At 42.0% G+C, this 26813-nt stretch overlaps 2 protein-coding genes across 3 annotated transcripts; one reads left to right on the top strand and one right to left on the bottom strand.

The window, feature by feature from the left end:
- The first annotated feature begins 1593 nt into the window (after positions 1–1593).
- LOC141910816 (methyltransferase-like protein 27) lies at positions 1594–7224 on the top strand. Of its 2 annotated transcripts, none has more exons than XM_074801649.1 (6): positions 1594–1694; positions 3922–4044; positions 4499–4621; positions 5201–5339; positions 5459–5551; positions 5843–7224. In XM_074801649.1, the coding sequence occupies exons 2-6, from the start codon at positions 3940–3942 to the stop codon at positions 6025–6027; spliced, it is 645 nt and encodes a 214-aa protein (XP_074657750.1). In that variant the 5' UTR covers positions 1594–1694; positions 3922–3939; the 3' UTR covers positions 6028–7224. The 2 variants fall into 2 exon arrangements, with proteins under 2 accessions (XP_074657750.1, XP_074657751.1); XM_074801650.1 differs by having other exon boundaries at positions 1652–1694; positions 3927–4044.
- LOC141910566 (uncharacterized) lies at positions 6426–26114 on the bottom strand. Its single transcript, XM_074801259.1, has 11 exons — positions 25994–26114; positions 16943–17381; positions 16307–16448; positions 15984–16083; positions 15331–15450; positions 15087–15143; positions 14471–14638; positions 13694–13955; positions 10706–13371; positions 9756–9941; positions 6426–9263 (listed from the first exon to the last, which is right to left on the bottom strand). Exons 2-11 carry the CDS (start codon positions 17298–17300, stop codon positions 9099–9101), a joined length of 4224 nt encoding a protein of 1407 aa, XP_074657360.1. The 5' UTR covers positions 17301–17381; positions 25994–26114; the 3' UTR covers positions 6426–9098.
- Positions 26115–26813: the final 699 nt, after the last annotated feature.

Here is a 26813-nt window from a genome sequence, read left to right as displayed (position 1 = left end):
GTCTCCCACTGCGCACCGCCATTTCACTGAACATTGAGATTTGTGAAAAGAAATGTTTAAATGCAATTTGATTTCTTCACTTTTTCCATGGGGATATTTTGAGATCATAATCCGTATCTTGTTTGTACTGTATTTTGGCGGGGGCAATTAGTTTAGCTGGTTTCGGGATCCGGTTTGTCCCGCTTTGAAGTTTGAACGGCCCAGTTGGGGAATTGTCGCCATGCAGCCCGTCCAGCCTAGCGCCGATTTTGTGTTCGGTGAAATCATGGGCCCAAAACGTTTTAGAGTCCATGGTGAAATTTGCCAGTCAATTTAAACGCTTAGGACATTTTTCAACACATATCTCTCTCCGGTAATCCCTCATCCTGGGATCATACGACGAATTTACTGAATCTCAACCTTTTTGCTGGAAAACATCGACCAGATAACCTGACTGATATAAAATATCAATATTATATTTAAAGGGGATCCTGTCCCCCATTTGATATTCTGTTTTAGGGGCTCAACGTCCAGTTGGGCTACTTAAAGCTGCGCCGCATATTCAAAAATATATAAAAACTTGGATTTTGTTCTAGTGTCCATCCATGAGTGGAACATTCTGTTGAAAAGCAAAATAGGCTCTCAACTAGGCCACCTATGCAACCAACACAGAACGTCCCCACTCTAACAAGAAATCCTTCAATTTCCCATCGCTACAAAACTCGAATTCCTCAAAGCACTCAAAGTCCATTTTTAAACATACGAAAATAAAGGTAATATATAACCATAAGAAGCAATATTAATGATATCAAACCAGTATAAAATCTTATTTTTGCGATTTATTTAAATCTCAATGTTCGGTGAAATGGCGGTGCGCAGTGGGAGACCCCTTTTGCGCGTAATCTCAAACTCAAGCGGGTACAGATCAGTCTTCAGGAAAGATATTCAAAAAATTTTAAAGCAGGCCTAAACTGCAAATAACCCTCTTTAACCTCTGTGAAAATTGGAAATATAGCTTCAAGATATACTTAGATATTTCAAAATTAATGAATATCGCGATTTCATTTACGCGCGGTTAAGATATGCGGTCCTTGGTTTCACGTCGTCACTGTTCTCAATTGTTGCGTTCAAAAAATCCAAGAATTACCAACAAATATCTGCATTTCATTTCCTTTAAAATGGTGTATAAATTAAGTTAATCAAGAGCAAGGGACTGCAGAACTATGTGATATTCAATCGAAACTTATGTTTTGAAAATGAGCGCAAATTATCGCAACAATGGGGACCTCGAGGGACCGCCACAAAATGGCGCCTAGAAACTGGAAACTTCTTTATTGTAAATCGAGTATGATATCATACGTAAATGGTATGATGGTATAAATGTTACTTCACAGCTGGTGGTGTGCCTAAAAGAAGAATGTTTCTTACAAGGAAGGAGGCATTCTGTGCGGAAATGGTGCGACATAATGTCGTACATGAAATCAGTGGCCACGTCGCTGCACCATGTGTTCGCCTGCCTGGATTTCAAGTAGTTTCTGGTTATCAAAATAGATTGCGGATATCAAGATCCGCATATCAGTAGCCGTCTGCTTTTCTTCAGCGCTAAATTTAACATCGATCCAGTTGATAAAGGTTTATACACGTACTCCCGCATTCACGACGCCGCGAAAACGCTCATTAAACAAACTTCGATATCACTCTCTCCTCCCTGCACGGTACGTAATGCGTTTACACAACCACTTCATATTACTTACGTACTTCCTTCCTTGCGTTAGGTACAGATAGTTTCGACAACAACTCTCAAGGTACGTTTGTTAATTATCAAAAAGTCAATCTACAGTATATAGAACCATTTGATCAGCTAGCAATCAAGACATCGAATCTCTGATACTAAAAATGTAACAATTCGTTTCGTGTAGAAAATATGTTAAATTCAATTTATTCTGATACTCGTAGCAACAGCTGTATTAGCCACAGCATTGCCTATTACAGCCGATTTTGCAGATTTGTGTAGTACAGTGATTTTTGCGCATGCACCCGAAGAAACAAATGCTGCACGCATCCCTCTTGACCACCATACCGGAAGTGACCTGCATCGTAGTCATCACACCGACCAACAACAATAACGAGAACATCATCACCTGAATTTTTCAGATCAAAAAATAATATGTAAAACGTGTTCGATACAACCTCTGGGCCCAGTTTCACGAAAAAGTTTAAGCCTAAAACGGTCAAGTTTGAATTGTTGTCCTCTTTGAATGCACGAAGTAACCAATGGCGATGACACCAAAAAATTGAGTTAAACTTTTTTATGAAACCGGGCCCTGCAGTCAGTACTCCGACTAAGAGAACGTTTATCTCGTAGCAGATTTATGGTATTTTTCGTTTTTGTACCATGGACTTACAATTCAATCAATCCATTTAACAGCATTTATGAGATTCCAACAATTTGTAATTTGTAAAAACAGGGCCCAGTTTCACAGTTGTAAGTTAAAAGGTAACTCAGAGTTAAGATCAAATTTAACTCAGAACTGCGTGCTACATGGATCCAGTATTTATGTTTTTGAATACTGACCTTTCTGGACATTTTCCCGGTACCGCGCGAAGCTCGGTATCTTTGCAGTAAAATAGAAAGCGTTCTGTGGCCAGATATGTACGACACTGCCCGGATTCAATAGTCTAAACGCGTATTTTATAGAATTCATAGGGTGCCCGTTTATTTACTAAATCGCAGAAAAATCCGCCTTTTACGATGACAGTTTTATCAGGGGAATGCCGTATAAAATCGCTTTAAATCTGAAAGTTTATAGTTTCATTCTTACTCGACCCCTTAAAAAAAACCAGCTGTTCACCCTCATATTTACATTTATTCATCATGATTTGATGATAAAAATAAGATTTTGTTCTGTACGGTATTTTTGCACGATTTGAATGAATATTCGGTGCTTTCCCATCAAAAATATCAATTCCTTATTCAAGTAGAACATGTTCTCCCCCTTCGTAGTCCAGTGTTACCGCTGATGAGAAAATTTCGGAGTACTGATCCTAAACTCGGCAGCTTGTCAACTTTTTGATGTCGTCTCCACGGATGGAACACTTAAGGTTAAAAGCCGCATATATCTGAGTACGCATCAATATGAAACTAAAAACAACTGAACAATTTGAAAAAAAGAAAAACGATTTAGTTAAAGCTTTTTTTATCGCCTGCATTACGGATATACTCTTCAGAATTCCGCCAAAAATATTGAAAAGCCTCCGTCGTGGTTGGCATCACAATTTTCTTAGAGCAAAAATTCGTTGTTGTCATGTCCGTCGAAGTTTCAATCAAGCGATTCGTAAAATTTAGTTTTCATGATTTTTCCCATCATTTAGATTGACAATACATGACAATTCACAGCCTTTTTCATTTTTTCTGCAGTCCATCCGAATGATAGAAAATTGTATTTTATATAGGGCTCCACCAGTTGATTGGGTTCTGTTGATACAGAATTTCTAGCTCAGTGGTTATTAGTAAAGTTTAGTTCATTCTGCTATTGACAACCTGCGAGAGCCAGAGCTTAGAGATAGAGAGAGCACAGGCCACGGACAACGAGCACAAGCAACGAGACCCAGAGACGTGTGTATCTTGGTGTTTGTATGATATGAAAGCCATGTCATGAGGGATGACCATCCGGATCAACCTGATGGTCATGAAGGTCGATAAAACAGTGACCATCTTGAGTAACCACGAAGGCCACGTTAAATAATATCATGAACAGTGCGCCGGATATTTCTTTGTGGTCAAATATCCGGAGCATTATGTTCCATGCACTGTTCTACGTATCAGTTCATCTTCTACGTATATATCATATTTTTGTTTTCACCCTCCCAATTTGTGTTTAAAAATCCCTACTCCTTATTTGTTGAAAAAGGCATAAATTGTGAAATCGCATCGTTATCTAGTTTAGGGTCTGAATTACGATGAATGATACAGATATAGCCAAAAGAAACGCCCGCAGACATCACCCAGGCATGTCGACGGTACAGGTTGTTAATAGTTACAACGACTGGAATTCATACGACGATGTAAGTAATCCTCGAATGTCTTTTGACGCCTTGTAAAATTCACAGATGTGCGTAATTGGCTTTTTGTTTACGCCCCATCATTGAGGGTTGAACTCCGTACCGGTACATTACCGTAGTGTCCTTGGGCAAGAATCTTATCCTCATTGCCTCTCTCCACCCAGGAGTAAATGGGTCCTGGCCTGATGTGTGTTACTTTTCCCGATTGAGAGATGTATTGAATGGCTGGGGTGTAATGATACCGAAAAATGTAAAGCGTCGCTGGATTTAGCAAGCGCTATATACGGCACATATCATTCATTTTTCTCAACAGCAGTTCAAGAATAATCTGAAGACATTTCTATTCAGACAACACTAACTCATTTTTCACCTACAGGGGGCGCAGATTTGCGTCATTGGCTCTCAGCTTACGCCAATCATTCCGTTAAAACGATGCACAGTTGTTTTCTCACTTCAGGACATGAGGGAAAATAACTACAGAGGTCCTAGAATAATCGCAGACACCGTAAATAAATACCTCACCGATAAACGGGCGAAGATTCTCGATGTGGCCGCGGGTACTGGGCTCGTCGCTGAACATGTAAGTGTCTGAATACCTATCAGCGCGAATGACTTGAGTAGATATTCTAACGATGAAGATTAAATCCGAATTGATAAATCTGAGGCGAATTTGGCTTTCAGAATTATACGGTTTATCTCAACCAACTCGAACAAACTGGGGCCAGAAAAGTAGTGAAGTCCGAGTTAAGGATGAGGAAATACGTTCGGAGGTCGGAAACTGATTTTGTTTTGTCCGAGTTGGTCAAAGTCTGAGTTGGCCATGTGAGATTAAGGCGAGGTTTACTGTATTTGTAGCACTATGAAATGATCTGCATATGAATATTTCCCCGTTTGCAGCTCGGAATATATACATGTATATCTATTGTTTTCTGCTGTTTCTTTTCCCTTTTAACTTTTGTTTTATTGACAATCATGTGTAACTTGAGTATGACGCATAGAATAACTCAAATTTCAACTTCGGGATGGCGTTAGGGCATGAGGCAACCGTTTCTAGTCTTAGAGATTTGATTCTACAATAATACAAAACACGAAGCACTCATATATAATACATACAGCCATTTTGATGATTATCGTTCATTTTGTTTTCGTCGTTATACAGTTGTTAAACAGATACGGCTTCGATAATTTGGACGCCTTGGAACCGAGTGAAACATTGGTGCAAATAGCGAATGGGAAAAAACTCTACACGAATATCTCCACCGAACTGATCACTGATAAACCGACTTCAATTCCATCAGGTATTGAACACAATGTTGAAAGCAACTATTAAATTTGGATTTAATCACGAAATATGATTCAGTCTGATGAATTTATAATCGTGATGTTTTTTTGTTTGTTTTGTCCTTACATCGTATAGAAACATACGACTGCGTGTTAACTGCTGGGGGTATGGGTCAAGGTCACATTCCATGCGCGGGACTAGACGAACTGCTGAGACTGGCCAGACAAGGTGCGTTAAAATAATCAAAACTAATTTAAATATGATAGACCAATTGATATCTTGTTTCTCCTAATCGACCGAGTCACTTTTGTAAACCGCAATTAAATTTGTAATCTGATCATTTCTGTAGCTGCCGGGTCGGTTATGAGAAGCTTGATCGTGATTTTAAAAAAGTAATGTACATGGTAGATAGGCGGCCGGCTGAGTCAACTTTTAAGCTCAGTAGAAATGAGAAACAAAGGTGTCAATCTTTTTAGAAAAGCTCAAACATTCCAAGGAATTCCTATCCGATGTTTTCAGGCGCATTCATCTGTATCGTAATGAGGGCGGCGTATTTAACCGAAGTGCAGGAATACAACGGGAGATTGGAACCAAAAATGGAACAAATGGTGGCGGAAGGCAGGTGGACATTGCTGGAACGGACTATAGTCAACAACTATTCGTGGGAAAACGACGGCATCGTCTACGTCTATCAAAAGATGTGACTCCTTTCAACTTCGGCTCTCTTCATCATGCTCGCTTGCCAGGGTTTGATTGCCTCCCGCCGGGCTCGGGAATCGGTGTCTCTTCATGAACCTAATTATAAATCGCTTAATTTCGATTAGATATTATCAATACGATCAAACCTGCCAACCTATCAATTACCACATCAGGGACAAAAATAAGGAAACATTAAGAATCAGAACAATCTTTAGAGGGACAGTGCAAAATTACTTCAGGGACAGCAATAGATCAAAAAACCACCATCAGGGACAGTGAGACATTTTCAGGGACTCTCTCCGACGATCAGGATCAGTGTTGGCAGCTCTGTACGATACTCCTCTTAGTTGGCTTTCGCGGTAATAGAAATGATAGAAAAATCAAAATTAAGACAAAAAGACACTTTAACCTTTTCACGTGGAATTTATAATTGCATTCCGAACTTATAAAACATCCATACGTTACATTGAAACTGGCGCCGTATAGGTTTCCGTACGTTATACTACACCACAATTTCGGAACTATCGAAGCGTAGGAATTTGTATACAGTAAGCCATCAGTTTTCCCAGTGTCGACCATTTTTATGAAAGTCTACACGTAAAACGTTTATGCATGTACAATATCGTAACAAACATTCCAACATTCACATTTTTCATCACAATATCTAAAAAAATATCGGCACGGAACTACACTGCCTAATCGTTATTTCCTACGTATAAAATATTTCGTTTCTACAAAGTCGATTTCAAGAATACGTGTAATTCTTTTTTTAGCAAATAATTTCATTGTATCGTAACAAAAGACCCAGTTCCATACTTCTGGTCTAAAACTTGACTGGATTTTAACACCTAAAGGGTCGGTTATTGTGGATCTGATTAAGGGTTTCGATTCGTTGAGTCGGTGCAGTTGAATATAGACAAACTCCATTAGTGAACGGATACAAATATAACTACAGATTTCAGCTACACAATTATCAATGTCGGGTTATACAGGATCCGGTTCCACAGTTGTGAGTTCGAGTTAACTCTGAGTTAAGATTAGTTCATTTTTAATGAGTTAACTCTTGAGTCAAATCTTAACTCACAACTGTGGAACTGGGTCCACGGTGTCTCAGAAAATGTGTAACCTAAGTTTTAAGATTGATTATTCGGCATGTATAATTTTTGGGGGGTAAGGCTGGTAAACCTGCATGTTTGCTCGATGATAGAATGTTGAAATACAATCATAAGTCGTGTATGGCTTTTCACTGCATTCAAACATTCCATCTTCAAGCAGACATGCAGGTCTACCAACCTAACCCCCCCCCAAAATGAATTTCAGTTATAGTGAATATAATGAATAATGAATCATAAAGCTTCGGTGACATATTTTCTGAGACACCCTGTACGTTGATCAGTTATACAGGAGGCGTCAACTACAAACTTGGAAACTAGTTTTATAAATTCAAAGATAACTTAATTGCGGGAAAAATGAATATTTTAAGCCGAATTAGTTCGACTTGGGTTAAGGTGATTTTGCATAGAGATATAGCCATGAGATATCTATGTAAACGTATATAAAATGCAAAGCTGGGTCAAAACTGAGGTACAATGGTAGCTGAATGTACGATGATAGGTAATCAGGAGACATTTGGAATTCAAGTAAACTATAACATGTAATAGGGATATACAGGCTAATCAGGGTGGCCACTGACCCGTAAACTTAGGGAATTGGAACCCCCCCCCCCCCGGGTGGAAAGTGGCCACACTGCTGATAGACACTAGACTGCCTAATTTGTTCTGACCATGTCAGTAAATTGTCTGTCTTGGTAGAAATTATTATTATTATTATTATTATTATTATTATTATTATTACTATTTGCTGCCAAATGGAGAAATATTTTGCTCCCGGTGAAGAATTGTGTCAATGTTTTAGTACAATTTCACCAGTCACAGATATTACATATGTAACAGATATTCTTATGAAACAAACTCTAGCGATACATTTAAGACGAGTCATGTTGTATTAACACTAAGTAACATATGGACGAGTACAGTGAAACTCCTAGTTACAACGAATTTCAGGGGGACATGAAAATATTTTCATTAAAACCAATGGCTGTATCCAGTATGAAATCAATCAAATGGTTCAAGTTTATTTCTAGGGTTATTTTATCTGATTAATCATTACATCTGAATTCATTATATCACCATGTAACACTGTATTTCCTTAATCGATGCATTTATTCTAATTAAAAGTGATTTAAAAAAAAAAGATAAACAGTTTTCCTCTTCATGATGATAATCTATGAGCTCAGTTGCATGGTGATGAGTAAAAAATTTGTCTGACGACGCAAAATCTCAATCGGTTACGGCTATAGAACTAAAACGAGCTACTGTACTGGCCTTTTTAAAGTCTTTCCTTTTCCAATCATAAGGGGCTGGTTTTATAGACCAGTGTTACCTTTAACCCGGGGGTTAACTCGAATCGAAAATGAATTGAGTTAGCCCCCGGGTTAAAGGTAATACCAGTCTATAAAACTGGGCCAAGCATTTTAAGTCATGTTCAAGTTTTAAGTCGTGTCAAGTCGTATCATTGGCAACATGTGATTTCAGGAGTGACATGAGTGGCAAAATCCATCACCGATTCATGCACCGCACTGCGGTGTAGATGCACTGAAAGGATTAAGACATGAATCGTAGTAAGGTACAGTAGAATAGAAGTGGTAGAAAGGCCTGCTGTGTGTTCGTGAATGAAAGCTGCACAGTAAAGATCGCCACTGTCGGACAATTTCGTGCCTGTAGCACGAGGAATATGGAGGTGCGTTTCGTTTTTTTTTTAAGAACTGAATGCAGGTATGTCGGCCTTCCCCCGGAAAAATCTTGAAAATTATGATGCTCAGATATGACCTCAAAGCGATCATATACATGTATTATGTTGAAATAGTTGTAAGTGTAATGTCTTTCAACTTCATAATGTTTCAAGATACATCTTTTCGAACACTGAGGGTCTGAAATATGACTGACTTAAAAAAATATCTGACCGCGAACGAATGGCACTAAGACAATTGTTTTACTGTATTTATCGACGATGTACTCTACTGCGAGTCGTCCGAGTTCAACAAGAAATCGAACAATTGCGTCGTGATCTCGTCGCGTTGTTCGTGTTCGTCTAACGCGACGCGACAGTATTCCTGCACGCGACCCACAATCCATTTCACCGTCAGTTTGTTCCCGCGCACGAAATTAACGACGTCCGGAAACTGAAAAATGAAGTAAGTATTGTGATTATCAATGAGGTACACGGCGGCACACACCAGCTGGAGGATCCAGATAGGAGCACGCGCTCCCGTCGCAATTTTCCCGTTCCCTTTCGAAAATACAATGGCAATAGTTTTCAGGGCACGTTTTTCACCCACAACTAATTAAGACAGCAGTCAACAGCAATTCTATGAAAATGCTCAGAAATTTCAAAATTTGCTAGACCCTTGTTTTAGCTGCGTGCATACGTAGAATTGGGTAAGTTGATTCGAATTCTAACAGAAATGAAGATATTTAAGCACTGGCAAACCTGGCAGATGCCTGGTGTATCGTTGCTTGCCAGTGTAATAGTGCTGGTACGTTATTAAAAACTTTCAAAGCAAACACCAGCACTATTAGTTACTCATAGTAACCTTGATTTGAATTATTCTTTTGAAGATCTGCAATTTCGATTAAATCAGAATCATTTGAAGCCGATGAAATTTTATTCCTACCTTTTCAACGCGTGGATCTTGGAAAGTGTAATAAATCATGGCCGACGAACTGGCATATGACGCAGCTATCCACTGAATGATAGCTTTCAGTTGAGGATCTCCACCAAATGCTCCACAACCCCAGTTTCCGGTAGCTATCGGCCAAGCCTGAAATATATTATCGACAGAAACATATTCATCAGATGAGCATAACAATAATTAGAGCAGCAGATGAAACAATTATAGAACTACTGCGGCAGTTGAGGTTCCACCAGGTGCGCTAGTGTGCTGTAGGGCTTCTACCGAAGACAAGTATAAATCACGCCAAAGAATATGAACCTAAACAACAATCTGTATTTAATTCTAAAGTGTAAGACGTATTTTCTATACGGATTGGCCATTATGAAGAATTGTTTTTTCATTAAATTCAAGCAAGATTAGGCAGAATGTTTACGTTAGACAAGGGGAGATCTAGGATTCTTTGAAAGAGGTTGACCTAAAACTTGGAATAGGCATTGAATTTGAAAAGGGCAGATTTGGCAGAGGGCTGCAAACATGAACATTAGTGGCTTCCAGACACTTCAAAGGGCAAATTAGAATTTTGAAGCCTAAATTCGCAGTGAGCATTGGCATTGAGTTAAAAAGATTGATGATATGAAACTTTGACTAAGTACATGTTCTACTGGCCGGTACACCATCAATTTGTTAAAAGCTGTAGATTGATATGAACCACCACCACCACCATTACTGAATAATGTTGTTGAGTATTAAAACAGAATATATATCACACTTCAAAAGACTGGGTTAACTGATGAGACAACATAACTTCATAAGAGTACAGAAAGAATTTGGAAGACACGTCGACAAGAATCGTAAATCAGTTCACAAAAACTGGTGAAACACCGACGACAAAAACAAGAAACACGGATTCGAGAACGAATACTAGGGGTAATCGATAATCAAATACAGACCTTCAACCGTTCTACGTCGGCGATGTCGATCTGCATGAGTCGCACGGCAGACGGCGGCGAACTGGTCGGAAAGTACGATCCGGTTATTACGAAACAAGCATCATGTAAAACGTCGTCGCAAAGACGCCTCGCGAACTCCTCCATATTCGTAAAACGCGTGGCGATCACGTCATCGTTTCGATACCGGCCGCCGCGCACGCGTACATCGTTTAAAGCCTCGTGAAACGCTTCGTCGACTAAATCACCGCCGAACACGCGTAACGCGTCCGTAAACCGGTTCGTCGTTTTCGTGCGCGATGTCACCGTTTTGATCGCGTCTTTGATCACCGTTTTCGACAATTGCTTCGCGTATTTATAAAACGCTTTCAAGGTCGCGCGGCGATGACGTCGACACCGACGATGACGAGACTTCTCCGTGGCGTCATTCGCGTTCCCGCTTAAGAACAGCGACGGTTCCAACTCGGAATCGGTGCCGAGCGGAGGAAATAAGGCCACAGGATCGATATCTAAATCGGGAGTGCGGCATAATTCCACCTCAAAGGGCACGGCGCCGGCATCTCTCTTGTCGTAATCGCGACTGCCGCGACGCGATGTCGAGCAGACGCTGCCGTCACCGTACAACTCTAACGACGGGCTATTCGGGTCGCTGCGCTGTAACTCCTCGGCGAACCGCGACAGCAACGGATCAACGAAAGTACCGGCGCTGTTACGTCGCATCGACTTCTGGTCGTCCATGGCGTTCTCGAATTCGCCGTAGCTGCTGAAACTGTTCGATTTGATGCGCTCGCGGCGGTGTTTACGCGCGGCTTTACGTCGCGCGTACGACGTCAAACTCGCCGACGACGAATTCGTCGACGGACTCATCGACATCCAGTGCACGTCGAGATATTTACAACACTGCGAGCCGCCGCTGCTGCTCGCCGCGCTACTGCTGCCCGTCGAGGAAGAACTATCCGCGTAACCTTGAACGCCGGTCGTTTTACGATATCCCAAACTCTTATAAACGTCGCCTAAAGCTTTCCCGACCAGATGATCGAAATACCGGTCGATGTTTACGCTTTCGTACGCGTCTTCGTCTTTACGAGTGAATGACCTTCGTTCGCCTTCGTAACGATAGATCTCTTCGTACGAAACGCTTTCGTTCACCATTTTGCTATAACGCGACGTCAGATTTACGTTCAATCGCGTCGCCACGTCCGACGATGAGCTGTTCTCCGCGTTGCCGAGTTCGGCGGCCGATTCGCACAGCGCTTGCGCGACGAAATCATCGACGAACGTGTCTAAACTCGCCGTCGCCGCCGGCGTTACGTGTTGCGAAATGACGATTTTCGGCGCGATCGTCGGCTGCGAATTACTCCCGCAGACGACGGCTTTCTCTTCGAGTTTCATCGAGTCGGGAATACTCTGACGGAACTCCTCTTGTAGATCGTCGAAAAGTTTACTGACGATGCGATTGGCGATCGAGAGAGCTTCACTGGACGAATCGCTGGATGAACTGCGCTGCGGCTGCTGCTGCTGCCGCGTAAACGACATGATATTCCCGACGGCGTCTGTGATCATCGATTTCGCGATTTGATCCGCGAACGCGTCGTGAACGTTCTGAGGCGTGTTTAAATCGATATCCGAGTCGTGATCATCCGAGTGAAATCGACCGTCGTCCGTTATATTGATGTCCGAAATCGTTGACCCGTGTTTGAAGGCGCTGTCCATCGGCTCGGACCGCGACGAGCTTCGACGCGACGGGATAAATTCGGAACTCGGGATGAATCTCTGATGGTAATCGATGGATGTGTAGAAATACGGACTTTCACCGGTTAAAGTCGATCGTTCGCTTTCGGAAGCCACTCGCAGCCGGTGTCTGCGACGTCTGTCGGCGGAGCTGTGGGTCGGGCTGTTTTCCGAGCTGCTGTCCGTGTCATCGCGCCCGTAGTATTTCTGCGTGTCGGTTAATGGCGGTAGAAACGGCGCCTGCCCGACGTGTCTCGACGTCACTCGCACGGCTTTCGGACGCGTGATATTCGCGATTTGAGGCTGCTTCGCATCGAACACCGCCATACCGCTGCCCCCGGAGGCCTCGACGGAAGACGCACTCTCCTCAGGCGCGTTCGCGACCAGATTCCCGGCGTAATCGACGACGAACGGAACGGCGCTTTCCTCGACGATCGACTCGTGTTGTATTTTTCGATGTTCCTGTCGTTGAAACGATTCGTAATATTCCTCGAACTCCGAGCTGAAATCCGAGCTGTAACGCGTGCTGCTGCTGCTCCGTCGCGACGACGACAGATCGCTCAAATTCGAACTGCGCCGGCGGAAGCTGCTCGCCCACGATTCGAAGTCGGAGAACTCGCAACTCGGACGCGAGCTGCTCCGCCGCGAGCTGCCGCCGCCGCTCGTCGTCGACGCGCCGCAATCGCTCAGGTTCGAACCGCGTCGCCGAGCATTTTCTAAACGCATCGTTTCGATATCGAGCAGGCTGGGATACGCCGAGCAGGCTGCGGCAGTCGGGTGTTGTTGTTGTTGTTGTTTTTCGGACGATGGGACGACTTCAGAAGTGTGAAACACGGGTGAAGTGTTAAAGTGCAAACGTACAGGCGATGATGGTATGTTAGATGAGAAGATTGGTGGCCTTACCTTCCCTTGACTTGACTCGGCTGTATCCGGCCCACCTGAAAAAATAGCACGTTCATTCATATAAGACACCTTCACAGTTTAGTTTTCATGCCACAAGGTCAGGACATTTTCTATGAGAAAGTACCGCCATTTACAGAGAAACGCTGGAACTATTTCAGGGTTCTTACAGATTTCCCATTTTCTTACACATTTTCCATAATTTTCCAACCCCCTAAGTTACACATCCCTAACCTAAACTGTTTTAACGTCAAATTGTGGGTCATTTCTCGGGACGTGATCGCTATAAGTTAGCCAAATTTAATCACAAACTGTAGAACTGTGGAACTCAAGTCAAGTATGTCTTTCTACATCCATTACCTTCATCATCTAAACTTTCGGGAGCGCTATAAAATTCCTCGGAAGATTCGGACAGTCGATCGCGCAGACGTTTTCTTTTTCTCAAGCAGTCAGTCTCGTCGCGGGGGGTCGCCACCGCGGCTGTTGAAGAAAATCCGACGTACGCCTTGTTGATTTCGCGAAGCACATTCGACCCGGAGTACTGCGCGTACTTGTTACCCCACATGTACGGTATAGCGTCGATCGCGCATAGACACGAGTGAATGTTCCCTTCTTCATCGCGCTAATATAGGAAAATAAAATGAGAACACATGAATATTTCAACTTGGATACCACTCACTAGCATTTAATTTCATCGACTTTGGCCACAGTTTTGTAGTGCAGAGCTTTGGGTTTGTTGAACTAGTAAAAAGCAAAGTTAAAACCATAAATGTTTAACTTTCAGGGTCCAGTTGCTCAAAAGTTGGTTAGAGTTAACCAGTGGATAGTTCACATGGTGACAATTGAAAGTACATTGTTGCTATGGTATTTATCCACTTGGTTATCTTTAACTAACGTTTGAGCAACTGGCCCCTGAGTTTAATCAGACCCACAAAAATGTGATGGTCCTGGGTCCAGGGTGAAATTGAACCGACAAATCTATGGAACTGGAACCACAGTCAAATCAAACCCACACAACGTGGAACTGTATGATCCAGAGATGCATTAAACCTACAATCTAAGTTCAGTTCAACCAAATACTAGCAGCCAAACTAAACCCTATATCCAGACACGACTGTGAAATGAGTTCATTTTTACCTGGTTTTCGTCGATTTTATCACCGGCGAATCGTAAACAATCGCAATAACCGGAATATTCAGAGAACTGTTCAAAACCACGAATAACAATCGCTTCATTCTTTTCCATACACGTCATGAACAACATCGACGCGATCAACTCTGGACTCAAACAGAATCGAATTTCTTCCTGAAATTGTAATCAAAATGGCCGATGTTTTAGCGGAAGATTACGGTGTGCAACTAATTTGGACATAGCATATGAATGGGTACTGTATAATTTGGTCGGAATTTTACAAGACAGACATCTAAATTCAAAGATTCTGATGAGAAATTTTCAAGATGGATGTAGCTCAGAAATTTGAATTTGTCAACTTTTAAATTTGCCAATCACCGCAAGAAAAATTATTATTATATTATTTGTGGGTAAAATTAGAAATCTCAATGAATGAAAGGGCATCATTATTAGTTGTCACTACAGTAGACTCTTCCTTACTTGGACCAGCTATCAACTTGGTAAATTTTGTACTGAAGTAAATTCGTAGATTCTCAACTCAGCGAAATATTTCCAAACCTCTATCGAGCAAGGCAGATTCTACTCTAACAGATATGAAGACATCGTGAAATAGAAAGCTTACCTGAACACGGCCAACGTGAAGTACTCCACCTCCGATATAACTATTGGCAAAATCTACCTATCAAAATAACAATCGATACGAGATATAGCGCATGAAAGTGGTGACGAAAACTATTTGAATCAGGCAGGAGGCATTCATTAAGTACAAACAAGGAATTTTGCTGATTTTCAACCTCTTTCCCTGCAAATTAAGGTACAGAGCGGGCATTTATTATTGTTTTCTCATGAACGCGCCGATCTCTTACTTGAACGGTGTGAGATCCCGAGTCTTCGATTTTGCCGTGTTTATCGACGTATAACGGACACAACGGCCGAACGCTGTCCGACAGTAGCTTCAACGTTAGCTTCTCGCTATCGGGAAGAACCTGGAAAAGTAATCAACTTTTTATTCGAGGGGTTACCCTATTACTTTTCAAGCCACACGTTTCTGCCCTGCCTATAACTCCTCAAGCCGCCCGAATTCGCTCGGGCTCATTTTTTGTCTGCTACACAACAACGGTTATAGTGGGATTCAAACCCAGTATCGATAATATCATGTTTAGGCCAAAAAAATTGATACCTTGTTTCTCCGCTCTGCTGAGCTTAAATGTTGACCCGGCCGGCCGCCTATCTACCCTATACATTACTTTTTTTTAAAATCGTGATCAATTCACCATAACAGACCCGGCCGCTATAGAAATGAACTGTTTATAAATTTTATCATATTTTACAAAAATGATCCGGCCGCTGCGGAGAAACAAGGTATCATTTTTGTTTAGCCTTAGTATAGATTGCAGTTTTATTGCAAATGAATAGGAGAAATAACCTGTTTCGAAATGTTCTAGAAAGTCGCCACTCAGGGATTTTTACCTAGTATGATGATTTGGGGATTTTTACCTACAACCCAGTACGTACATACCTGTCTGGAGAAAGTCACTTTGCCGCTCAATTCCGTTTCCATCTTCGAAACTCGTTCGAAATAATGCAAAATGCACCTCAATTTTCCGCTTTGAGGAGTACTGAAAATAAACATGAGAAATTAAAACCTCTCAGCAATAAGGGCTGTTAGAAACTACCGGTACACAAAACTTCGGTAATTTTCAAGCATAATGAATGTAGGGAGAATGACCAATTTTCTACATACTCCTCGCCCCCTGTAAATGAATTCATACTTCATAAATGATGCACCGTGTAAAAGCTAAAAGATATGCTGCGGTGTCTAAACAATAGACAAAATCATACCTCGGTAAATAATGAAAGAAGTTATTGAAGTTGATGTCATTCAGGCTGGCCTCGATTTCTTTTGGTCGCCTCGGAAACAGGCAGAGAAAGGCACAAGCGATTACCGATAAAATGAACGATCTCGACAATTCTACGTCACCGGCTGAAAATACAGTTAAACAGTTTAAATGAGTTATAAGCATTTTGTACCGATATATAACCAGCAAGAACCATACAGTAGAATAGGATAGGGATGTCTAGGGCTTGAGTAACATTAAACCCACACAAAAGTGGAGCTGAATCCAGAATCGCATTTTACCCACGCATCTGAGGGAACTGAATACAGAGTCAAATGAAACTCTTTCAACTGTGGAAGTGAATCCAGAATCGCATTTAACTCACACAACTGTGGAACTGGGTTTAGAGTGAAATTAAACCCACACCACAGTGCAACTGGATTCAGAGTGAAATTAAACCCACGCATCTGAAGAACTGGATCCAGAGTCAAATAAATATCTTCACTTAAGATCTGAAATTTGTTTTTTTCTATGAGCTGTTATTGGTATTTATTGAAAATTTAGACGAAAGTTCTTCGCCAATGTTTTAAGTTTCAGATCTTTCAAGAAATAGAAGCCTGAATCTTTGCGTTTTACGTACGTTCACTTTGAAGACTGTATTGAAGACCGTTTGGAGGTTTACGATTCTCGATATCGACGGCGGCGTCGACGACGAACGGCAACGTTTCCTCGAAGAACCGACGACGCTCTTCGGCGGACGCTTCCTTGTCGAAAAACCGCTTCACCCCGTAAAACACGCATTTACGCAGGATCATATTCTCGCGCTCCGGCGGAAAACTCGTCCCGTGCACGAGTTTGTGAATGATCTCGAGACTTTTGACGAACTCGTCGATGTCGTCGTCGTCGATCGTCTTCAGGCGCAGCAACGCGTCGCGGATACCGGGCCACGCTTCGACGTCGCTCGGGAATACGACGTGCATCGCGCCGCGAGTCGCCATCGCGTAACAATCTCGACGCTAAGAAAGCGATTTACCTCGTCCTAAGCAGATATTTCTTCACGTCATTTCAGCGATGTCGACCTGGGAAATAGAATAGAATAATGGATATTATGAATCGGTCTCATGTGGTTGTATCTATCGGCGTCGCAATCTGCTACAGGAACCGCGCCGATGATCGATGCTTTATCGCGATTCTACCAATTAATGATCATTCAGACGTTTCATGAATTTAGGAGAACTTCACCTGAGACATTTTTAATTGAAAATCAACTACAAACACCAGATATTAGACATTTTATCAGCACACTTCCAAAAACTGATCTTTTGATTGAAAATCAACTACAAACACCAGACATAAGACATTTTTAGCGCCCTTTCACAACGACATCAAACACACTTCACCATTCATGATGTGGTAATAATGCCGGAGGTTATTTTTACCTATAGTATATTTTTAACTCAGACATTTTTACCTGTGGCATTATCGCCCGTTCATGACCTCTTCACCCAAGACATTCTTAATCGAAAATCAACTACAAACACCGATGTTTTATATGAACACATTTCAAAACGATCGTTCAGACTTTACCAAGCAGAAGGTCAATATTTGAGGTATGAGCTTCCAGACAGTAGATTGATATACGGTATCTCACGCGCGGCTTTGCTTAATGCATCGCCTTCCGGAGTCTGCGGGGTTGCAAAAAATCAGAAGTCTCTTATAGGGTTATCGTTAACGAAATTAACTCAAACATGGTGACCATTTTACGTCATTCACAAATTCCCCGAGTTTTTACTGATTTTTCCGTGTCATAACACGTACAGTGATTCCCTGATTGAATGCGAAGAATTTCTAGATTTAAAATGTTGCGTTTTATTTATTTTCACCAATTGATAAAGAAATGCATGGTCAATAACATCCAAATTGCAAGAGTTTTCCCTGATTTTTTTCTCAATTTTCCTGATTCCCTGAGTTTTCCAGGTCAGTGGCCGCGCTGTCTTAACGATGAATCCATCGGTTACTCTGTCATATTGCCATATAAATATTGATGAACATTGATTTTCTCGCGACAAGATGTGTTTTTTCGCCGTCACATTCCACGACAGACGCAGCGCAATCGAGATCGACGGTTGGGGGGGGGTGAAAGATATGAAAAGACTGATTGGATAAATATACGTGCATTATTGGCAACCGCGTAGGCCCACCTGCTACCCTGATGATAACTTCAAACACACAACACACGCAGCGGTCGGTGCTTGTAATAACAGATAATATCAGTCCATGAAGAGGTACAAATTCGCAATGCGTCGCAAATAAAAGCCGGGATGACGCAGAGACGATGCGGCCCGGGCCAAATTGGCACAGATCGGGCCCGGAGTCAAATTTGGCCCGTGCTTAATTAGAGAGAGCGTTCACACGGAAACCACTCACTCGATACTCAACAACGCTGGCGTAGTGACAACTGGAACAAGTTGCAATTCCTGATAATTTGACACTCATCCCAGGAATTTGCATCTTTTAGAATGTTCTTCTTCAAAGATATCCTAACACTGCAGAGTGGCGCCCCGTTTGTGGCCTTTGACGTGGCTACTTTATCCGAGTAATGCCCTTTTTCTTCTTTCTGGACCGGCCCCTTCCAATTTTCCTGGATCCGCCCCTGCGTTACAAGCGACTAAAGCTATAGACAAGGAGAAGATCAGAAAGGCAGGTGAAAAATGAGTTCGGACGTACTCGGTGCGTACATGGGCGTAAATTACTGATCTATTACATATATAGCTAACGACGATGATGAATCACAACAGCTGAAAGATTGCTACGTTTGAAGAATAGAAGGTGCAAATCAAAGTGAACTATCGATGAACTGTCGTGAGGAACGTCGCTGATAAAACCAGGTTCCGCGGACAACGCGCGCGCGCGTGACATCGTAATTAATAATCAGAATACGAGACCGTTCATAGCTTTCATCTAGCGACATCCGTTCGGCGTCTCTCGATGGAAGCGCGTCGTTATCCGGTTCGGGCTTAGGTGTGATTGTCACGGACGACTCTATAATCCGTCATAGGTGTTTCTATTATGATAAACTTATTGTCGTAACTCAATAAATCAATCTATACCTGATCGTATCACTTAGGCATTTTAGCTTCAGGTCTAATGCGAAACGTATCAAATGGTACGCTGCGCGTTGATAAACGGATCTCGGAGAGGGGGATTAACCCTTTCAGTGCTGGCTAATTAATACCCTATAGTGCTGAAGATAATTTGAAAATTCTGAAAAAGGTGTGAGAGATGAACATGTTTCAAAGATGGAGTAAGGGAATGAACGCCTCAAAAGTGTGAGAGATGAACATGTTTCAAAGATGGAGTAAGGGAATGAACGCCTCAAAAGTGTGAGAGATGAACATGTTTCAAAGATGGAGTAAGGGAATGAACGCCTCAAAAGTGTGAGAGATGAACATGTTTCAAAGATGGAGTAAGGGGATGACCATGTCTTAAACAGGGAGTGACAGGATGAACGTCTCAAAGGTGTGAGAGATGAACATGTTTCAAAGATGGAGTAAGGGGATGAACGCCTCAAAAGTGTGAGAGATGAACGTGTCTCAAAGATGGAGTAAAGGGATGAACGCCTCAAAAGTGTGAGAGATGAACGTGTCTCAAAGATGGAGTAAAGGGATGAGCATGTCTTAAACAGGGAGTGACAGGATGAACGTCTCAAAGGTGTGAGAGATGAACATGTCTCACAGAAGGTGTGAGAGATGTTCTCACAGAAAAAGTAGATGGAGTGAGGGGATGAACATGTCTCACAGAAGGTGTGAGATGAACACTCAACACAGGGGTGTAGGAGTGAACAGATAAGAACTTCAAAGATAGAATGAGGGGATGAACATCACAAAGATAGAGTTAAGGGATGGACATGTCCCAAGAGGCAGTGAGGGGATGAAATATGTCAAAAATGGAGTAAAGAGATCGCTAGAATTAGAAAAGATATAATGTAAATGTATGCAAATCGAAATAGTCAATCGCATGAAATAAGCTGCTGATGAATGAATTACCTTCAAATGGATCGGTGAAACTTCATTTCCATCTGAAATAAAAACCACTGCACTCGAATGATATGAATGTCGTTGTTGTTGATGGATTCGACTGAGAGGTAGAGTAACTGACTCGTCGGTAGTCAGGCATCAATCTCGTCGTCATCGTCTAGAGAAGCCAATAATAACTGCAGCACCGACAGCAGTCAGCTACTGTACACCGCACGCCGCTCTGACAGCATTCAAACACAGATTGACAGAGAAAGAAATGAATAAAAGTCGCCGAATAGAGATGTGAGAAAATGAAAGAGAAGGAATGAATGGCAGGTGGGGAGAGAAAGAGTGCAGAGAGAGGGGAAAGGAGACAAAAAGAGGACATGTGCAACCATATATAGGGGAGGCATTGCAACTAATCCAGATAAATTGACTAAACCCTTTTCTATTGCACAAGAATATCAAACAGAAGCCCTACAGATCAGTCATTCCTGGATAAGGAGTTTTCAAGGTGTAAATTACAAATTTCGAGGAAGCGTCTGCAAAGTTGAAGGAGTTTTAAAGGAGCTTTGGGCATTTTGATCAAATTCAAGGAGTTTCAAGCATCTTTAAAAGCATTTTCTGTTAAGAAGGAAGAATTGTAAATTGTGACCGAAACTCTGCGAAACTGATGAGTCGTAGCGACTGTGTGAAATGCAACTGTTAAACGTATAAACGAATGTTTTGACGAATCGAAATGACCGTAGCGAGTCAAATCAATAAGGCGTAACTTAATGAAACACGTAAGGCTCGAAACGACGTTCACGAACGAGATTCGTCATAAACAGTTAATTAAGTATGATTTACTGGTCGTATTATTATTGGTATCATTAATCGCGATGAACCGAACGATCACCGTTCAACACAATCGACGAACGCCTGACACCCGACAAGAAACCAATTACGCGATAATGGTTGTCGAGGGTTTAAATTCGGTTTTATCATAATACGGGCCCTCGGTGGATATTACAACCCTATACAATAGCTAGTTGTGAATCGAAATCTCCCATGGCCGGTTGCGCAATCACTGCATTTAAAACAGATTTAGCTTTTGGGAAAAAAGGTGGTACACAAGGATGGTCACTATGTAGGCCTACACGCATTTGCGGCCCATGATGACGCTGTGGCATTACAAATATAGGGCGAGGGAATTAACATTGAAAAAAGTAGAGTGAAGGAATAAACATTACAAAGAGGATGAACACGTCTCACGAGGCAGTGAGGGGATGAAAATGTGTCAAAAATGGAGAAGATCAGCGAGCACTACATGCGCGAAGCTCCGAACTGTCTTCGCAATACGTAATATTTCTAACTAAATCCGTCATTTTCCCTTCAGCAACGTTCGTCAGAATTTCACATTTTTCCGTTTTTTAATACAATTTCGGTTTCCATGGCAACGTAATGTACTTTTTTTTTTACAAAACCGCGTGTTGTTAATTTGAAACGCCGGGAGTCACGATGTACGATCCACGGGAAACCGCGGAAAATAATCCGGATTATACACGTTCCGTTGCATCCCCGAAAACCAGCTTACCCACCAGATGGCGTGCTACTGATTAAGTCAGTAACGCATCCTGTTCGGCTACAACTTTTTCGAGTTCGTGAACTTTGTTTTTGAGGATTTGGTTTTCGTTTTTTAGTTGTCATACGTCCTCGTGACAATATTCGAGCGCTTCTTTCACGGCGGCCATATCGGTTTGCAGATCATCGAGTTTCGATAGTTGCGACAAAATCAGATATTTTTCGATATTTTTATTTCATGAAAACAAGTTTATACTTTCTGTTAATTGTAAATATTGTATACTTTGTATAAGTATCCCTCCATGTACCACAGAAATGGTTGGACTGTAAATAAAATCCTAAAATCCTAATCCGTCATACGTTTGGTCAAAATCAGTTCATTTTCTACTCGATTATCATAAGAATAATCATAATTAAAACAAGAAAACTAACTTGAAAGCTTTAAGTAATCATTTGACAAATATGGTGTTACTTAAAGATTGAAGTTCACTGCAAGTTAGAATCAGGTTATTTACAATATTCTTATAATTGAATTCTTGGAATTGGTTCCAGTAAAAAAGTTGATTCCACTTTCAGTCGACATTTAAAAGGAATTGAAACACGAAGAACGACTTAAGTACTAGTGAACCTGACAAACAGTAACTGCAACTTCAACTTACCATGAGGTGACTCATCTGGACTCGAGATTAAATGTCTGATGACGAAATAATTCGAAAAACTTACGAAAAAATATCGCATGAAGGCTTCCGTTACCTCGCAGCGCGGAGACCGGCGGGTTAATCACGTTCTAGCATAAACGCTCTACTTTATCAGTGGCGACGAGATCCCGAACGAAATCCCTGTTTGATTGGCGAAAAATCCCTCGCGATCGTCGACGACGTCGTTAAGGTGATTGTCATTAGGGGGGCTCGCTTTGTTGAGTCGAATCGGGTTGTAACCAAGGAAACACGTCGCGCACAACGCCGAACCCCGGTGACAACAACCGAGGACGGTTCATAGTGCGTTCTGTATTTATTGATTTCAGAGTGAGAGTTGAATCCGACCGAGCTGGCAGCAGATTTCCGCTGATGATGATGACGACGTTATGATGTCTCCATCGATATCACACGACACAGATTGATGTTTTTAGTTTTCAGTTCTAAACGCGTTGTTGTTCATATGATGAAATATAACTCTACATCGCAATTCACGCCTACTGACTGCTACCATCAGGATTCAAACACATGAACCCTGCATTGATGAGAGACCAGTGAAAGACTGACTGACTGCTACCATCAGGATTCAAACACATGAACCCTGCATTGATGAGAGACAAGTGAAAGACTGACTGACTGCTACCATCAGGATTCAAACACATGAACCCTGCATTGATGAGAGACCAGTGAAAGACTGACTGACTGCTACCACCAGGATTCAAACACATGAACCCTGGATTGATGAGAGACCAGTGAAAGACTGACTGACTGCTAACACCAGGATTCAAACACATGAACCCTGGATTGATGAGAGACCCGTGAAAGACTGACTGACTGCTACCACCAGGATTCAAACACATGAACCCTGGATTGATGAGAGACCAGTGAAAGACTGACTGACTGCTACCATCAGGATTCAAACACATGAACCCTGGATTGATGAGAGACCAGTGAAAGACTGACTGACTGCTACCATCAGGATTCAAATACATGAACCCTGGATTGATGAGAGACCAGTGAAAGACTGACTGACTGCTACCAGCAGGATTCAAACACATGAACCCTGGATTGATGAGACACCAGTGAAAGACTGACTGACTGCTACCATCAGGATTCAAACACATGAACCCTGGATTGATGAGACACCAGTGAAAGACTGACTGACTGCTTAACACCAGGATTCAAACACATGAACCCTGGATTGATGACAGACCAGTAAGTGAAAGACTGACTGACTGCTACCACCAGGATTCAAACACATGAACCCTGAATTGATGAGAGACCAGTGAAAGACTGACTGACTGCTACCACCAGGATTCAAACACATGAACCCTGCATTGATGAGAGACCAGTGAAAGACTGACTGACTGCTACCACCAGGATTCAAACACATGAACCCTGGATTGATGAGAGACCAGTGAAAGACTGACTGACTGCTACCATCAGGATTCAAACACATGAACCCTGGATTGATGAGAGACCAGTGAAAGACTGACTGACTGCTACCACCAGGATTCAAACACATGAACCCTGCATTGATGAGAGACCAGTGAAAGACTGACTGACTGCTACCATCAGGATTCAAACACATGAACCCTGGATTGATGAGAGACCAGTGAAAGACTGACTGACTGCTACCACCAGGATTCAAACACATGAACCACGGATTGATGAGAGACCAGTGAAAGACTGACTGACTGCTACCACCAGGATTCAAACACATGAACCCTGGATTGATGAGAGACCAGTGAAAGACTGACTGACTGCTACCATCAGGATTCAAACACATGAATCCTGGATTGATGAGAGACCAGTGAAAGACTGACTGACTGCAAACACCAGGATTCAAACACATGAACCCTGAATTGATGAGAGACCAGTGAAAGACTGACTGACTGCTACCACCAGGATTCAAACACATGAACCCTGAATTGATGAGAGACCAGTGAAAGACTGACTGACTGCTACCACCAGGATTAAAACACATGAACCCTGAATTGATGAGAGACCAGTGAAAGACTGACTGACTGCTACCACCAGGATTCAAACACATGAACCCTGCATTGATGAGAGACCAGTGAAAGACTGACTGACTGCTACCACCAGGATTCAAACACATGAACCCTGGATTGATGAGAGACCAGTGAAAGACTGACTGACTGCTACCACCAGGATTCAATCACATGAACCCTGGATTGATGAGAGACCAGTGAAAGACTGACTGACTGCTACCACCAGGATTCAAACACATGAACCCTGCATTGATGAGAGACCAGTGAAAGACTGACTGACTGCTACCACCAGGATTCAAACACATGAACCCTGCATTGATGAGAGACCAGTGAAAGACTGACTGACTGCTACCACCAGGATTCAAACACATGAACCCTGGATTGATGAGAGACCAGTGAAAGACTGACTGACTGCTACCATCAGGATTCAAACACATGAACCCTGGATTGATGAGAGACCAGTGAAAGACTGACTGACTGCTACCATCAGGATTCAAACACATGAACCCTGGATTGATGAGAGACCAGTGAAAGACTGACTGGCTACTACTACCAGGATTCAAACACATGAATCCTGGATTGATGAGACCAGTACGTGAAAGACCGAATCTAGATCTGGTACATCCGGAACCAATGTTGACACGTGGTTGATGATACGTGATAGAGGGTAAGTAACAGTGGAACCTCGTTTTAAGGCTTCTATTGATGGTGCTCTTACGGTTGGGTCGTCTACTGTCTTAGTCGATAATATTGCATGGAAAATGAAAACTAATTGGTGAATTCTCATAGAAGTTGTTGATGCATTAGTCTTAAACTCACTGGAACTTGTCAACCACAACCTATCTAGACCTACCATAGAATTTCATAAAAATCAGCACTATGTTCAGAGCCCCTGTATGCTTTCAACAGAGAGCCTCTTGTGCAGGTAACACCATCTTTACTTATTCTCATCAGTGGGCCTATTAGACTTATATAAGATTTCAAATTTAGATATTGTAGTGTCATATAGTACCCATATCACATAATTGACTTCATCGTTTTCCTCCCATAGGCCTAACCCTTATCCTTTAACCCCTGACCCAACAACTTCAACCATATCCATTCCTGCTTAAGTTAGGGGCTAGGCCAAGGCCTAGTTAACTTCCATTCTGGATCCCATAGGTCTGTCGTACAAAGCCACGCAAGTGACATACGATTGAAAGGTGTAGATTGACAGGAACATGGCATTGATTGTGCGGCGTAAAGAAATGGGGAAATTCGAATGTTACTGGAATACTAATACTGCCACTGACATGGCACTGCCACCACACACACTACAGGCTTAGTCGTACATTTTTGCGCATTTTAAACGTGATTCCTTAGAAATTCAACATGAAGCTACAGATGATAAATAAAGTATATTTACTGCTTAATCTCCCGGATCAATCTACAGCTAAATAATCGCCAGCAGAAGTCAACAAATCGTCGAATGTCTTCGTTTATTTGCCGCAGATATTTCTAAATCCATCGTTTATTTACTTCCGCATTCGATCGTTGCGCCATCTGGTTTACCGTGCCGGTACCATAACTAATGTCGCGGGTTCGAATCCTCGATTACATCCATGCACAGCAGGTTGTATTGTCGCGGTGGAGGATTCGGGAGTGATATCCTAATGAAAAAGCCAAACAGTTTTAAATTTGGTTACATCAAAATACTCAACAATTTATTAAGAATTTCCGGGTGTCAACTAAGAACCATTTTCAAGGGGCCCTGGAGGAATCCGATTTTTCTAAGAAACGGGGATTTGTTTGTTACCTGTATCACATCCAATAAATAAGAAATATATAAGTAATGCCGGGGCTACCACGATATATGTTTATTTCAAATTAAAAACATTTTACCGCTTAACTACAAGTGTTTTACCATGGATCATCGAGAGGCAGTGAATACATAAAGATGTATTTTTTGCTATCAATGATAACATACGCATAAGTTTCTTGCAATAACCTAAGTTTTATTCTTAACCATCTCATCTACATTTGCACGATGTTTGTGTTCTTGAATCCAGTCCTATTTTGACCCCGGACTTCGTAACTTGGCAGGTTTTCAAAGTCGGAGCGCGCCTACGCGGTCGCGGAAATTTCATTCAATGCGCACCACGTCCCAGAAAAGAATGACTCTGTCCGTGAAAAGCCACTCAAAACTCTGATAGGAAAATACTGTCATCAAGATAAAGGCGTTTTAT

The sequence above is a fragment of the Tubulanus polymorphus genome, chromosome 9 (assembly GCF_964204645.1).
Source record: "Tubulanus polymorphus chromosome 9, tnTubPoly1.2, whole genome shotgun sequence".
NCBI lineage: Eukaryota > Metazoa > Nemertea > Palaeonemertea > Tubulaniformes > Tubulanidae > Tubulanus > Tubulanus polymorphus.
This window is presented reverse-complemented; position numbering and strand designations above follow the sequence as displayed.